Genomic DNA, 15,272 nt, shown 5'->3' with positions numbered 1-15,272 from the left:
ATACTTCAATTTGTTGCGATTCGCGTAAAGAAATGTTCGAATATGACTATGCATAAATTTTACGAGTATTATTATGATGATGACAGTGCATTTTATCATTTCGATAACAATTAAAAGTGTGAGATCTACAATATTATGTTACTTTATTTAATTTTGTTATCATAAAATATATCTGAAATTCAATATTTAAAATAGGTTAATTATAGAACAATCATCGTAAGAAGATTATTTAAAACAGAATTTTAATTAAAAAATAACATTCCATAACAAAATGAACAATCATAGATTTTTCATTTTCTTAGATAATTGATTCTTTATCTTAATTTTATATAATACATTCATATATTTAATCTTTTTTATTTTTCGTAAACTTTGAGGAAATTATTTATTTAAAAATTATTTTTAAATAAGTAAATATTAAGATGTAGTGTTAAATCATACTTTTACATATATTTGATTATTTAAAATTTGATAACTTTTGGTTGATGTAAAATATACATTACAAGTGTTATAAATTAATAAACATTTCGATTTATTTAAGTTAATTCTCCACAAGCTGTTATAACAACTTTTTGTGTAGGAGTGCCTGATTTTGTTCCACATTTTTCTATTTTTTTTAAGACATCTAAACCACTAAGAACATGTCCAAATACCACATGTTTCCCATCTAACCAATCTGTGCGTGCTGTACATATAAAAAATTGTGATCCATTTGTATTTGGACCAGAGTTTGCCATTGATAATGTACCAGGCCCTGTGTGTTTTAAGTCAAAATTTTCATCATCAAATTTGTTTCCATAGATTGATTTACCTCCTGTTCCATTGTGATTTGTGAAATCTCCACCTTGACACATCTACATTTATATAAGGAATACATATCTAATATTGTTTATACTATAAAAAATATATTAAAGAATTTTCATTTTATAAAGGAATAAACAAAGGATACAAATTCTGGAATAATTCTATGTAAAGTACTTCCTTGATAACCATATCCTTTTTCATGAGTACAAAGGGCACGAAAATTTTCAGCAGTTTTTGGTACAATGTCAGCTCGTAACATCATAATAATTCTACCAACTTCTTGTTTTCCAATACTAATATCAAAATATACTTGTGGATTTTGTTTTCCTTTTTTGGCTTGTACTGTGTCACCTGACTTTGTATTATCATCATTTTTAAGTGTTTCACCTGCATGTTCTTGTAACCATACATCATCAGCCCACACAGGTTTCGATGAACCTTCTTTTATTTTCTGTGGCTTTGCAATGTTTACTCTGATTGTTCGTCCAAATAACTCAGAATCATTCTATTTATCCAAGATAAAGATTGATAAATTTGTGGATTCAATGTTTTTAAAATGATTAATATTATAATGATTAAATAAACGGAATTAATGTTTAATCTGTTTGTATATATTTTATAATAATAAATAAAAATACAATGTACATTAATTTTTTACATTGAATTTTTGCATAATGTATTTTTTAATTATTTTTATTAAAAGGATAAAAGAATTATACAAAAATAAAATGTTATATATAGAACCTTATTAAAGAACTATCTTAAATAAATTATATAAATAATATTGTTTTATACCATATTATCAATTGCTGCTGCTGCATCTTCTGCACTTTCAAATTCAATGAAAGCAAATCCTCTATGTTTCTCTGATTCATAATCTAATGGTATTTGTACATCAACAATTTCTCCAAAAGGTATAAATGCTGCATGTAATACTTTTTCATCAACCTCCTCAGCTAAACCTCCTAAATATGAATAATAATAACAAAATACGTAAATCAAGTTACAAATAGGTTACATTAATTATTTATAGTTAATATTAATAATAATAAGTTACTACTTACCTACATAAATAGTTCTTTTCGTATTCGTACTCATAACGTGTAAAATGTTTGTATACTGTTTTTTTTGTTCAATGTGATATTGTAAACAGTTAAATCCGATAATAATTTTATTGACTGAAGGACGCCGGCGCGCCGGCTACCAATACTGTTACATGTCAAGAAACAAGCTGAAGTACGTGTATAGCTTTAATCAGAATAAAGTAGCGGCAGGTTATATAAAGTCATTTATGATAAAATTAATAAAGTGGATTCGTAACGTTGCTTGAAAATAGTCATCAGTTAAAGAACATTACAATAAATAAAATATAGAAGTCACTTTCTTCTATTCAAAGCTGAAATACGTGTATAGCTTTAATCAGAATAAAGTAGCGGCAGGTTATATAAAGTCATTTATGATAAAATTAATAAAGTGGATTCGTAACGTTGCTTGAAAATAGTCATCAGTTAAAGAACATTACAATAAATAAAATATAGAAGTCACTTTCTTCTATTCAAAGGTAGGTGTCACTTTGACAATATCTACATTAATTATTTATATATAAGATAATATAATTTTTTGTAATATTACTTTTATTTGATATCAATTATAATATTAAAAAATAAGTTAATATTTAAATCTTTTATCCATATTTTATATTATATCCTTATTAAATGGTAAATATCCTATGTATTTTAATCTTAAATATCCAATGTAATCTTTCATAAACTATTTGGTTTTAGGTTATTGTTCCAATGTTTTCTAAACATTATTTATGTATAAATATGTGCCGCACATATGTGGTACAAAGAAATATTTCATATTATGGTTCTTTAATGAGTCGATCCATGCATCTTTTGAGAGATCAAGCATATGTAAATGGAAAGTGGATAGGAGCAATCAAAGGAGAAACATTTCCTATTTATAATCCATTTGATAACTCTATTATTAATAATGTTCCTGACATGAATGTTGAAGATACTAAATTAGCAATTAATGCAGCACTGGAAGCTTTTGAGTTATTTAGCAAAACAACAGCAAAGGAACGAAGTGACTTACTTAGAAATTGGTACAATTTGCTGGTAAAACATTCAGAAGACTTAGCAGTTATTTTAACCAAAGAAAATGGAAAATCTATTGCTGAATCTAAAGCTGAAATCAAATATGGAAATTCATTTGTTGAGTGGTTTTCAGAAGAAGCTAGACGAATTCAAGGAGAAATAATACAACCACCACTACCTAATAGAAAACTTCTGTTATATAAACATCCAGTAGGTGTTGCTGCTTTAATTACACCATGGAATTTTCCACATGCTATGATTACACGTAAAGCAGCTGCTGCTTTTGCTGCTGGATGCACATGTATAATTAAACCATCAGAGGAAACACCTCTTACTGCTTTGGCATTAGCTGATCTTGCAGAAAAAGCAGGTTTTCCTCGTGGAACATTAAATGTAATTACAACAAGTACAAAAAATTCTCCTGCTGTTGGTAAAGAACTATGTAATAATTTTAATGTTAGAGTTTTATCATTTACTGGTTCAACAGCTGTTGGAAAAATTTTATATCAACAGTGTGCTTCAAATATAAAACGACTTAGTCTTGAATTAGGAGGCAATGCATCATTTATTGTTTTTAATTCGGCAGATTTAGATTTAGCTGTAACAGGTGCTATGGCAAGTAAATTTCGTAATTCTGGTCAGACATGTGTTTCTGCAAATAGGTTTTTTGTACAAAGTGCTAAATTTGATCAATTTGTAGAAATGTTTTTATCAAAAATTAAAAGTGAAATTAAAATGGGTGATGGTAGTAATAAAGAGACTACACATGGCCCTCTCATTAAAGAAAGTCAATTAAATATGGTACATGAATTAGTTACTGATGCTATACAAAAAGGAGCAAAAGTACATTGTGGTGGTACACCATTACCTGAGTTAGGACCATTATTTTATGCTCCTACACTTGTAACAAATGTTACTGAGAAAATGAAAATATATAACAAGGAAATTTTTGGTCCAGTAGCTGTTATTCATAAGTTTGAAACTGAAGATGAAGTTATTCAAAAATCTAATGATACACCTGTTGGTTTAGCTGGATATTTTTATTCCCAAGATATATCACAGATATTTAGGGTAGCAAGGAAATTAGAAGTTGGAATGGTTGGGATAAATGAAGGTATTATTTCCACTGCAGAAGCTGCTTTTGGAGGTGTTAAAGAATCAGGTTTAGGAAGAGAGGGTTCTAGGCATGGTATTGATGATTTTCTTGAAATAAAATATGTATGTATTGGAAATATTAAGTATTAATGAGTATTTTGTAGAGTAGTTTATTTAAATTATCTAGTATAATAAAAATAAGAGAATATTAAGGGATATTAAAAAATATTAATTTAATTATATCACTTACTTTCATTACTATTACATCAATTTTGTTCAAACTAAAATGCTCAGAAATATTATATTTTTATAATTACTAAAATAAGTCGAAATTTTAAACATCTTTGGCGAATATATTACTTTAATATAATTCTTTAATATTATTTTTATAATTACTAAAATAAGTCGAAATTTTAAATATCTTTGGTGAATATATTACTTCAATATAATTATGCAGTAATATATTTACATAATGTACTATTTATGAATCTAAATGTCTTCCAGTAGTTTATAAGTTACAATAATATTACAAATAATATAAGTAATGAAATGTAAATTTACTGTATTTTTTATATATTTTTTTCTGATATTTTATTAATTTTTATGCTGCAGATTATAAATTTTATGCTATATATAGAGAGATTTAATAAACACAATAAAGAATTCATAAAAGAATGCAGTATATGTTTATTTTTATATACAATTAACATATAAAAGAAGTTCATTTTACTTACAAAAATTAATACTAATAGTGTACGAAATATAAATTAATTGAAAATACTGTCTTCCAAAGTGTGCTTTTTGCAATAATAGTATAATATTCATGCAAAAAGGATAGGATATTGTAAAAATATACAATTGTATTTTTGAAATAAAATTATATTCACAGTATGTAATAGTAAATACACATACACATACAGAAAAACATTAGATATTTGTAATCAATGAAGATATAATAACCAGAATAAAACTGCAATAAGAATGTCAGCAATTTTTGAGTCCATGTTTTTGAATATACCTTTCCCTTGCTTCCCTTATCATTTTAGCTTTTCTTTCCTGGAAGGAAGAAGATCCTAGATTACTGTTATCTTTAACTGTATTTTTTTGTAATTGATTTAACGATGCTGATCGTGTAACAGTTTGAGATGAATCTGGAGTATAAGTAACTATGCCATCCAATATATTGGCAATTGTAATGTCAACATTGCGTGTTTTCACTAAAATAAACATCAATGAATTAGAGTTTCAAAATAAAAAGTTATTAATATAATGTATAAATTAATAATAGTTATTTGTTTACGTACAAAGATCTCGAAGAATCACATTATGTGGAACTAATGGAAGCACTTCACTGACTTGTCGAACCATCCTTTGAATCTCAAGGTTATGTATAACTTGTGAATTTGGAGAATTTCTATCAAATCTCCTATTTTGTGTTCTCTCCATAATATAACGTTTCTCAAATTCTATTTTATCTGATACAGTATGAGAACTTGTTTGAAGTCCAAGACAAGTTGCTATGTCTTTTTCCACTTCCCGTACTAGTACTTCACAATCTGGATTTTGCTTGATTTTCAGGTACTTAAATGTGAAGACAGTATAAGGAACAAACATAAACCAAAAAACATCTATCCACCATCTAGATGCCAATGAGGTAAGATGAATAGGTATAAATTCTGGCCTCCATGCTTTAATTGCAACTGGTTGAACAGATGCTTCTATAGTAAATGGCCAAGAGTTAAACTTTAACAAGGCTACACGACTATTGGTTATACCAAATTCAGGTTGTATTGCAATATTGCAATTTGACGTAGAGAGAAATTGTTTCATATTGGCAATTAGAGCTTCTTTACTACTCATGTCCATCATTTGTAAACCTAGTGCATTGCTCATGGCAGTAGGTATTTCCCAGATAGTAGGAGTTAATGCTTGTGTAGCTTTATATAAAGCAAAATGATCCAGGACAGAGACATTATTTGTAATTATAATCCTTGATTGCTTGTCTTTAACTTGACCTTCAGAAATTTTTACCATAATACCAAAAGCAAAACTAAATCCATGACTTAAGAATGTTCGAAGAATATTACAATCAGGTAGCAATATTGAAATGAGCCAAAGTTGTAGGGCAATTAATAATCGTAGCAATATTAATAGAAGACCCACTGGAGTATATAAAAATATAAATACGAGACGCCAACCACTGGGAAACCTAAATAATATATTTAACATTAATGTTATAATTATATTTAAATTAATTATTAAGAGCAATAAAAATTAGATTAATTATTTATGATATTTTATATCTAGTTTGTTGTGAAACAAGTACACATATAAAATAAAAATATATTTTTAACTATTCTTGTGCAATATATGTTGTTATATACAAACAGATTTCTATATATTTCATGAGCTAATATTAATATTATGTTTCTGTATTAATTAAAATATTATATACAAATTATACATTCCATTTTTAATTTCTTAGAAGTATCAAGTTAGAATAATATTTTTATGTATTTATATTGTGTCCATATGTTAGTAGTAAAAATTAATTATTCCAAAATTCGAAATATATTTATTTCAATATCACTATTAAAAGTAAAATTATAATTGCCATTAAAAAAAATTTCCGAACACTATTATTATTCACAAAACATTATTTAAAGTTATTGTTTACAAATGATTATTTTACCTGCTTTTATCAAATAAATCCTGGATATCAATTTGTGACATTTCTTACAATAAACATCTGCTATGTTGAAAAATTCACACTTAACAATTATATTTCACTGAAATAATCACTATCGTTTAATGAAATTTGACAATGACGCGACTAATATTTGACCTTTTTTAACCTACTTTCCAGCTTTTCAATTAATATGAATTTTCGTTTTCATTAATTTCTGCAATCAGCTGTTTTGACATAAACGTTCTAGGGATTTTTACTGCAAGTTAAAGTACAATTTTCAACTACAAAGATTATGTAAAATCTTTTCATTTTCATTTGACCTTTATTACATTATAATGTCACTAGATATAATTACCTAAAATAAATTTAGAGTGTGTTGTAAATACTAGATTAAAATTAATTTATTGCAATTTATAATCTGTTTATAAGTAATAAATATTGAATTACAATTGAAATCGTTTGAGCCACCAATAATGATCAAATATACATTAAAATTTTATATTTTTAAGCAATAATTTTCAAAAAAGCATGTATTTTTATTTTATTTATTATTTTAATTTTAATTTCTATATAGAATTACTATGTTTATTAATACAAAAGATATTTTAACTTCAATGCTGTATATACTAAATGTATATACTAAATGTGATTTCGTTATTCTTTATACTATATAAAATTATAAGCCGACATTTTAAGGTGTACTTAGCAGTAATATAATATATAAATTAAATCAATTTGTGTATAAGAATAAAAAAGCTGCTGCTATCAATTTAACAATGAAGAACGATTGTACAATCACGTGATTTCATTCCTGTCGCAGTGGTAGAGATCAGTGTTAGTGAGCACACACGAAAAAAATTTTGTTTGGCTTTAGTATATTACTAAAAGTTAAAATATTTTTGTTCTAATTAAACTATCAATTTAAAGTATTATTTCTATTCATTGTGCATATAAGAAAAAAGAGAAAAGATAAAATTTCTGTTTCTTAAATCGCTAAACGTATATATATTTGTCAATTTCAAGTTAGTGTTAAATTTCTTGTACAGAATCACAGTATCTTTATGTTAAACAGTTTATTAATGGAATTGTATCATTTTATACTACTGTGCATCACTGTTCTTGTGTGAAAATAACATGTACTCTTTTTTTATTTCTTATGATACATTGAATTAAACTACAAAGAATTACAAATATAAAAATTAAAGGCAGTTTTGCCACATATAATTTGATAAATTATATAAGTGGAATTTAGTTGTCTTTATGACAGAATAGAGTTGATAAGGTAGCAGTTACCTATCAACAGCAACTATTATAATGTAAAAAACATGTCAAAAGTAACAGATTTTATATGTGGGTGTTGTTCCATCGTAACATCGATATGCTTGCGAATATCGATGATGTATATATATAATACTATTAAAAAGTAATGAAAAAAATATGTATAAATATATATCCACAAATATTGTATATGAAAATTTAATTTCCTATTGGTCTGCCCTCACTGAAGAAATATATTAAGGTTAGAATATATTAAGGTTAGAAAACGGGTTTCAATCATGAAGAATCCCGTGTCTAATCATTTAAATGGGAATAATCATAATCCTGTTTCATCACAAAATATATCTCCATGTATTGTGTCTCGTTATGGAAATACATCTAACAATTATCAAGTACTAAAAGTTGCTGGACGAGATTCTAATTGCTACATTGCAAATAATATTGTTCCAAAAATTGGTAAACAACAGTTAGTGTCATTGAATGGAAGTTCCATATCCTGTAACAGTGTAAATATTAATGAAGCTTTGGCATGTGATGTAGCTTCTGTGCCTGCTATAAAAACTAAGGCATTATGTGTCCATATTCGAGAAAATAAATGGTATGATGCAGGCAATATAGTTTCTGTAGGAGTTGCTGGGACTAGTTTAAATCATGCATTGGAAAGCATGTCTTTAGCTTACAACCCTACAACAAAGCAAATATATTCTTTAGAAGAATCTAATGAATCACAATTGGATTGTAAATCTCAATATTTAGATTCTCCTTGTGATTATAAGGAAGAATCTTTAAATGACAATTTCAAAGTTGATGAAGATAAGTATACAAGAGTGGAAAGTGGTAGTGCAAGCAGTAGCCCTAGAAACAGTTTACCACGTTCTTGTAGCAGTACTGTGTCTTCCCTTAGCGAAGTGTCTCCTTCTGGAAGTTTTCTAGGTTCCGATGACCAGCAAGTTACAGAAAGAATTGAAAAATCTAAACGTTGGGGACTAAATACACTTTTTTCAAAAAATGTATTCTCGTGGAAAAACAAAGATTCTCAACAATCTACACCTGCAAGTAGTCCATCAAGAAACATAGATAAGGTAGGAGGAAGTTTAGCTTTAATTCAACAGCCAAGACCAGCTAATCTACCAGCTAAAAATGCAATTGAGGAAGAACGTCATCGTAAGCAATATAGTGCTATTTTAGAAGCAGCAAGGAAACGAGAATTGAAAGAAGAAAAAGAGCGTAAACACCAAAGAGAACTGCAACTTAAAGAAGAAGAAAGATTAGCAGAAGATTCTCATACTTGGAATGTACACATCCTTCCTAAATTTGAGAATGTTAAAAACAGAAGAAAAGTACGTGAATTATGGTGGCGTGGTCTTCCACCCAGTATTCGTGGCAAAGTGTGGAAACTAGCAATTCCAAATAATTTAAATATTACAACACATCTTTACAATATATGTTTGGATAGAGCAATATCAAGTCCTTTAAGTGAAACATTAGCTGCAATCAAATTAGATGTATTTCGTACTTTTCCAACTTTATGTGTCTTTCAAGAAGGTGGACCACTATCTCATAGTCTTCAAGGTATTTTAGCAGCCTATGCAGTTTATAGACCTGATGTAGGTTATGTACAAGGTATGAGTTTTGTTGGTGCAGTGTTATCATTGAACATGGAACCTCCAGATGCTTTTACTTGTTTTGCTAATTTATTAAATCATCCTTGTCACAGAGCTGCTTTTACATTAAACCAGAAACAAATGGATATTTATTACAAAGTGTATTCTAGTGCACTTGCACATAAGCTACCAAAAATTTTTTCTCATTTTACTGTAGCTGGTCTTAGCCCAGATTTGTATTTATTAGATTGGTTATATACTATATATGCAAAAGCAATGCCTCTGGATGTTGCATGTAGGATCTGGGATGTTTTTCTTAGAGATGGGGATGAATTCCTCTTTAGAACAGCACTTGGTGTGTTGCATCTATATCAAGAAGAATTATTAAAGATGGATTTTGTACATGGAGCACAATTTCTTACTCGGTTGCCAGAAACATTACAAGCAGAAGCTTTATTCAACAGTATTAGTCAAATGTCTACTACAGTTGGAACAACAACATTTCAACAAATGTTAGTTCAATTCTCTTCATTGTAGTTCTATGATGAAGAACGTAGGAAGTTATATTACAAAAAGAACAAGCATGAATCTCAAATACTATTTTTGTTATCGTGATTTGTAAAAGATATCTTCTATGCTAACAAATTTAAATATTATTTACATAAAATTTAAAGAATAAAAATTTGCATAAAGTTTGCATGATTTTAATATATAATTTAGTGTGGTTATTTAAAAAAGTGTTTATTGAAAGTCTGATTCAAAAAATTTATATGTATTATTGAAATTTGATTTCTTGATCAATGTACAAAAAAGATGATCTTATACTAAATTTTGCTATATGAATTAAATATTGAAAGGTATGATGGACTATTTCATATATTTAAAGTATGAAAAAAACAAGAGCTTCCCATAAAATTAAAACCATATTTTAATAAGTTAATTGTGTAATAAACAAGGCATGTAAATGTACTCTGCCAGTGAATGGAAAACGGAAAAAGGAAAATACTGACAAATAGAATTGGACATAAATTTGATATTTAAATATATATAATATGTAATATGTAATATGTAATATATAATATATGATATTGATATATAATATATCATATATATTAATATGTAATATCTTACATATTATATATCTATAGTTCCAAATAAAAAATTTAGATATGTAATTTGTGAAATACTTTTATGGAAATTACAAAGAACAAAAATTATTGATGTTTATATTATTGAGTTCAATTTATTTTTTATATTTGTAAAATTTTGATATCATTTAGACACAAAATGTATGTACTTTTTATTTTTACTTCATAACTGCAATTTGAAAATGTTTTCGTAATTTCATTATTGCATATATTTTCCAAATAGTGTTAAAAATATGGAGGTATGCTATGATATTTGTTATTGCACTATAATTTCAATATACTTAAACTAAAGTATCTTAGCTATCAATGGCTAGATCTCTATTGCAATGTATACCTTAAAAAATACTCTAATATATGCTTAAATATATTTATCATATTCAGGCAAAGTATTAATACTCTCATGTTATTATAAATAAGAAAACTATTGTTTAAAAACGTCTGAACGCTTATTATATTGATATAATGAAATTCATTAATGAATATAACATAAATAATAGAATTATGTGCCACATTATAATATACATATATGTATATTTAACAAAGTACAGATAATTTCAATTGACTTTTGATTTACACATTGATTGCTACAAATATATCTGTTGAAAAATAAATAAATAATTTAGGTATTTTTCTTAGATACATGATTCAGTGTATGATATTATATTAAAATATTTTCTAAGCTTTAATAATATTCAGTCTAAGGCAATTGTTCATGATATATGAAATGACAGATACATTTTCCTTATACATTCACAATAATAATAAATTCATTTATGGTAGTTGGTGGATAAAAGTAATTTTGGATGGTGTAAGCTGTATAATGGATTAAAGAATCTCTAAAATTATATAATACAAGTTATATTGGGGTTTCATCTATTAACAAATAATATTTCAAAAATTAGTTACACAGCTCAATATATGTATTTAAAATGATTTTATTCTTAAAATCATTTTTTATTGTTTAATAACATAATTGATTACATTTTATTTATATGTGTATAGAAGTTAATAATATAAGCAAAAAGTTAAAATTTATTTCATTACACGCATAAATAATAAAATCAATAAAATATTACAATATTAAACCTTTCTTATCATTAATCGGCATTTGATATTTTATTTGCTATAATCTTATAAAATACAAGATCTTGTCCTTTAAGTGGCCTTTATAATAGAAAGAATATATTCAAACTTGAAAATTTATAATTTTTCTAATTATGAAGCTTCATAAGTTTCAAAAACATATTTTTTTACAACTTAGCTATTGTAAGATTATTGTATGTGCTTGTTATATAGTGTTTTGTTCATAAAATATTATTAAATAAATAATTTACATGTTCATACTTTTCATTTGAACCATTTGAACAAATAATATATCGCAAATAACATGCAGAATATAATATAAATAATGTTAGTGTTAAACAGATTATTGTATTTCATTATATAGATATTTCTAAATACAAGCACATTGCAATAACTTTGCTTATAGCATGGCTTAATGCTTTAGGTAGATCTTGAATATTATACAAACTAATTATCTAAAAATATGTAATAACATTTAAATAAATGTCTTATTAAATATATAATGGCTAATTATAATATGAAATGTTTATTATAAAATTTATATTATTTGAATAAATTTTGGCATTTTTTGTTTTTTATAACAAAGAAGAAAACAAGAATCAATGAATAATTAAGAATACAAAGAATAGTGGAAAATTAAGCGTGGACATGGAATCTCATAGAAATCCGTGATATTCTACTTTTTAATTGACAATACTCTTATTCCATCCACTATTCAGATTAATTGATTACTCAACGGTTTAGAGTTTGCTAATAAAGATTTGCATGATTAAATGCAGTTGTAAATATAAGTACAGATTGGGGAATCATAAAATAATATGAAGCTATATGAAAATAAGTATAACTATCTTACGAGAATCTGCTTTCCGTATATACGAATGTATGTATAGGAATACGCTCATACATTTATGTGTAACAATTGATAAATACTATTAATGAAATATATTCGTGAAAAAGTAAGGTTATTAAAATGCATAGGGCTCACGGTAAAAATTGTTTAGTTTTAATTATTTCTATTTAAAAATTATAATTTAAGATACATTTCAATCAAATTTCTTTTATTTCATTGACATAAATGCCATATTGTAGATATTCATTATCTTGAATTGTTAAGACAGTAATAAATTTCTGAATATATCATATATATATAAAATATGTTTACACTATATGTTGATAATGTATTTGTTCTCTCTCTCTCTCTCTCTCTCTCTCTCTCTCTCTCTCTCTCACTCACACACACACACACACACTCACTCACTCACTCACTCACTCACTCACTCACTCACTCACTCACTCTCTCTCACTCACTCATATTCATACATTCACTTATTCATTCACTCATTCTTTTATAAATTATAACAATATATTATAACAATACACAAATGTGTGTTTCTATTTCAATAAACATATAATAATAACGTGCCAACCGGTCGATGGTTGTACTAATAAAGAATAACAAAATTATTCTCCGTGTACATGTTGATACTACAATGTGTTTCTCTTTTTCCTTTTTTTTTAATAATTGTGGTAGCTTAAGGTTATCTAAAATAGTATTAAACTATTAAATCGATTTTTCTTTAGAATCTCTTTACTTCGCGTTTTCTTTATTACACGTCCTATAATCTGATTATAATTATAGGACCAACTGATTAAATTAGCTTAAATAAAGAAATTGGGTGTATGTGTATCATATATAAATGTGTTGTGTAAGCTAGTATGAAATATATTGAGATACATGTAGGCGTATCTACAAATGTTATGTAAATATAAAATTTTTATGAAGAATCATATCTTTAATATTTCACATATTATATTCATCTTGAAAATGTCAAAAGTAAAATTAACTGATTAAACATCATTTTAAGTATAATACAATCTTACTGTAATTTATCAGTATTAAAAATGGATCAACGAAACAAACGATCATTTTGTCGAATATTTATACTAAATCGTATATCTGATATTATTTTAATTAAATTTTATTATTAGACCAATGTTAACATATTGGAAATGGATCTATGTGGCTATATCTGTTTTGAAGAATATCGTTGTCGTTATACCTACACGTATCTTATATCCTTAATTTCGTTATTTAACAGAAATTAAGATTAAAATGCCTAACACGTGATAAATGGTAAAGCGAAATTTTCTTAGTGCGAAATTGGATACATGTGAATGAAAGAACAGTTATGTATGATCTATATGCGACACTTCTGTGTTCCTTGTCGTTAGTGCCTCTCGATAGAGGAACTTATTGTATATTTTTTACGCGTTTTATCGTGTATATTTACCTTAAGTGCGATATCCTAATATATATTTTGTAAAAAATCGAACTCAGTATTTATTTTATGAAATATGCACATCAATAAAGTAAAACTGTATCTAGTGGTGTCAGTGTGTAAGGAGTGTGTCACGAAATTTTTACACGGAAAACTACACGTAATGAAATTTTTGTGGGAATTTAAAGCTGTCGAAAAGGAACAAATTTCAAGTACATATTTAAAAATTTCACAAGTAATTTTACTTGAGATTTTTATACTCATATCTCTTCGAATATATTTAGTATTAATAATATAAAAAATATTTTGTATATAATGGCGTGCTTGCTTCGAAATCTAAAGGTGAGAGATAAAACTCAATTCTATTTATTGCAATGGTGTAACAACAGTTTTTATATCGTGTAATGGGCGACAGTGAAATTATATAAATGTGCGTGTACGTTATACTCTAAATGATGCCAGCGACATATCTCAATGGATCATTTTTGTTCGCATACGAATAAAATTACACTTTAAAATATAAAATGTGTGTCGGTTTTTCTTTAAGTCTCTGTCAACATAAATTAGAAATATTTTAATTAATATATTTGTATATTATTTTTTAAGCTTATATATTATCTTTTCAATTCCCTATACCTTGCATTTATTTTTGATAATGCTCGTCCATTCTTATGTATCTTCTTTTTTTGTTATGAAATGAATTTCTTGTTTCTCGTCTCGGGAGCTCTAGAATTTAGTATTTTAATGTTATTTCATTCAATGATCATTCGAATATTTATTTACTCGTACATAAATTCATATCAAAAAGTTTATTAAAATTATGATCTTGACTGGAAGATATGCTTTCAATTGTTTCTAACTTTAACGTATTTTCGCAATAAGAAGAAATATTTATTTCTGAAACTGTTAATCACACGAACGCGATATTCTTTTTATATTTATTTCAATAATATTGAATATGTCAAACCTGTCACAAGCATTTTTTATTTACTACCATGAAGTAAGTGAAGCGAAGAAGTAACATTGGAGGTTCGTATAAAAACTTTGTAACAAATATTTTTCATTCTTTTTTATGAAACCATCAATGCTGAGTATATTATATAAAGAATAACATTTTCCGTAGTACACAATAATAATTTAAAACAGATTCAGTATTTTGAATTTTACATTATTATTAAACGATGTAATTT

General features: G+C 26.3%; 4 protein-coding genes across 4 annotated transcripts; 2 read left to right on the top strand and 2 right to left on the bottom strand.

Moving 5' to 3' along the window:
* Positions 1 to 536: 536 nt before the first annotated feature.
* On the bottom strand, positions 537 to 2,070 carry LOC108549847 (peptidyl-prolyl cis-trans isomerase E). The gene is made up of 4 exons (XM_017903447.1): positions 1,869 to 2,070; positions 1,600 to 1,769; positions 950 to 1,309; positions 537 to 854 (listed from the first exon to the last, which is right to left on the bottom strand). Exons 1-4 carry the CDS (start codon positions 1,900 to 1,902, stop codon positions 537 to 539), a joined length of 882 nt encoding a protein of 293 aa, XP_017758936.1. The 5' UTR covers positions 1,903 to 2,070.
* A 214-nt stretch (positions 2,071 to 2,284) lies between these two features.
* On the top strand, positions 2,285 to 4,151 carry Ssadh (succinic semialdehyde dehydrogenase). The gene is made up of 2 exons (XM_017905072.1): positions 2,285 to 2,365; positions 2,589 to 4,151. Exon 2 carries the CDS (start codon positions 2,601 to 2,603, stop codon positions 4,149 to 4,151), a length of 1,551 nt encoding a protein of 516 aa, XP_017760561.1. The 5' UTR covers positions 2,285 to 2,365; positions 2,589 to 2,600.
* A 727-nt stretch (positions 4,152 to 4,878) lies between these two features.
* On the bottom strand, positions 4,879 to 6,928 carry LOC108551201 (ancient ubiquitous protein 1). Its single transcript, XM_017905312.1, has 3 exons — positions 6,694 to 6,928; positions 5,306 to 6,210; positions 4,879 to 5,218 (listed from the first exon to the last, which is right to left on the bottom strand). The coding sequence occupies exons 1-3, from the start codon at positions 6,732 to 6,734 to the stop codon at positions 4,986 to 4,988; spliced, it is 1,179 nt and encodes a 392-aa protein (XP_017760801.1). The 5' UTR covers positions 6,735 to 6,928; the 3' UTR covers positions 4,879 to 4,985.
* A 1,258-nt stretch (positions 6,929 to 8,186) lies between these two features.
* LOC108551288 (TBC1 domain family member 14) lies at positions 8,187 to 10,109 on the top strand. Its single transcript, XM_017905431.1, has one exon. The coding sequence runs from the start codon at positions 8,247 to 8,249 to the stop codon at positions 10,107 to 10,109; it is 1,863 nt and encodes a 620-aa protein (XP_017760920.1). The 5' UTR covers positions 8,187 to 8,246.
* The last annotated feature ends 5,163 nt before the right edge of the window (positions 10,110 to 15,272 follow it).

This window comes from Eufriesea mexicana, unplaced genomic scaffold (assembly GCF_001483705.2).
Source record: "Eufriesea mexicana isolate 0111107269 unplaced genomic scaffold, ASM148370v2 scaffold47447484, whole genome shotgun sequence".
Taxonomy (NCBI): Eukaryota; Metazoa; Arthropoda; class Insecta; order Hymenoptera; family Apidae; genus Eufriesea; species Eufriesea mexicana.
This window is presented reverse-complemented; position numbering and strand designations above follow the sequence as displayed.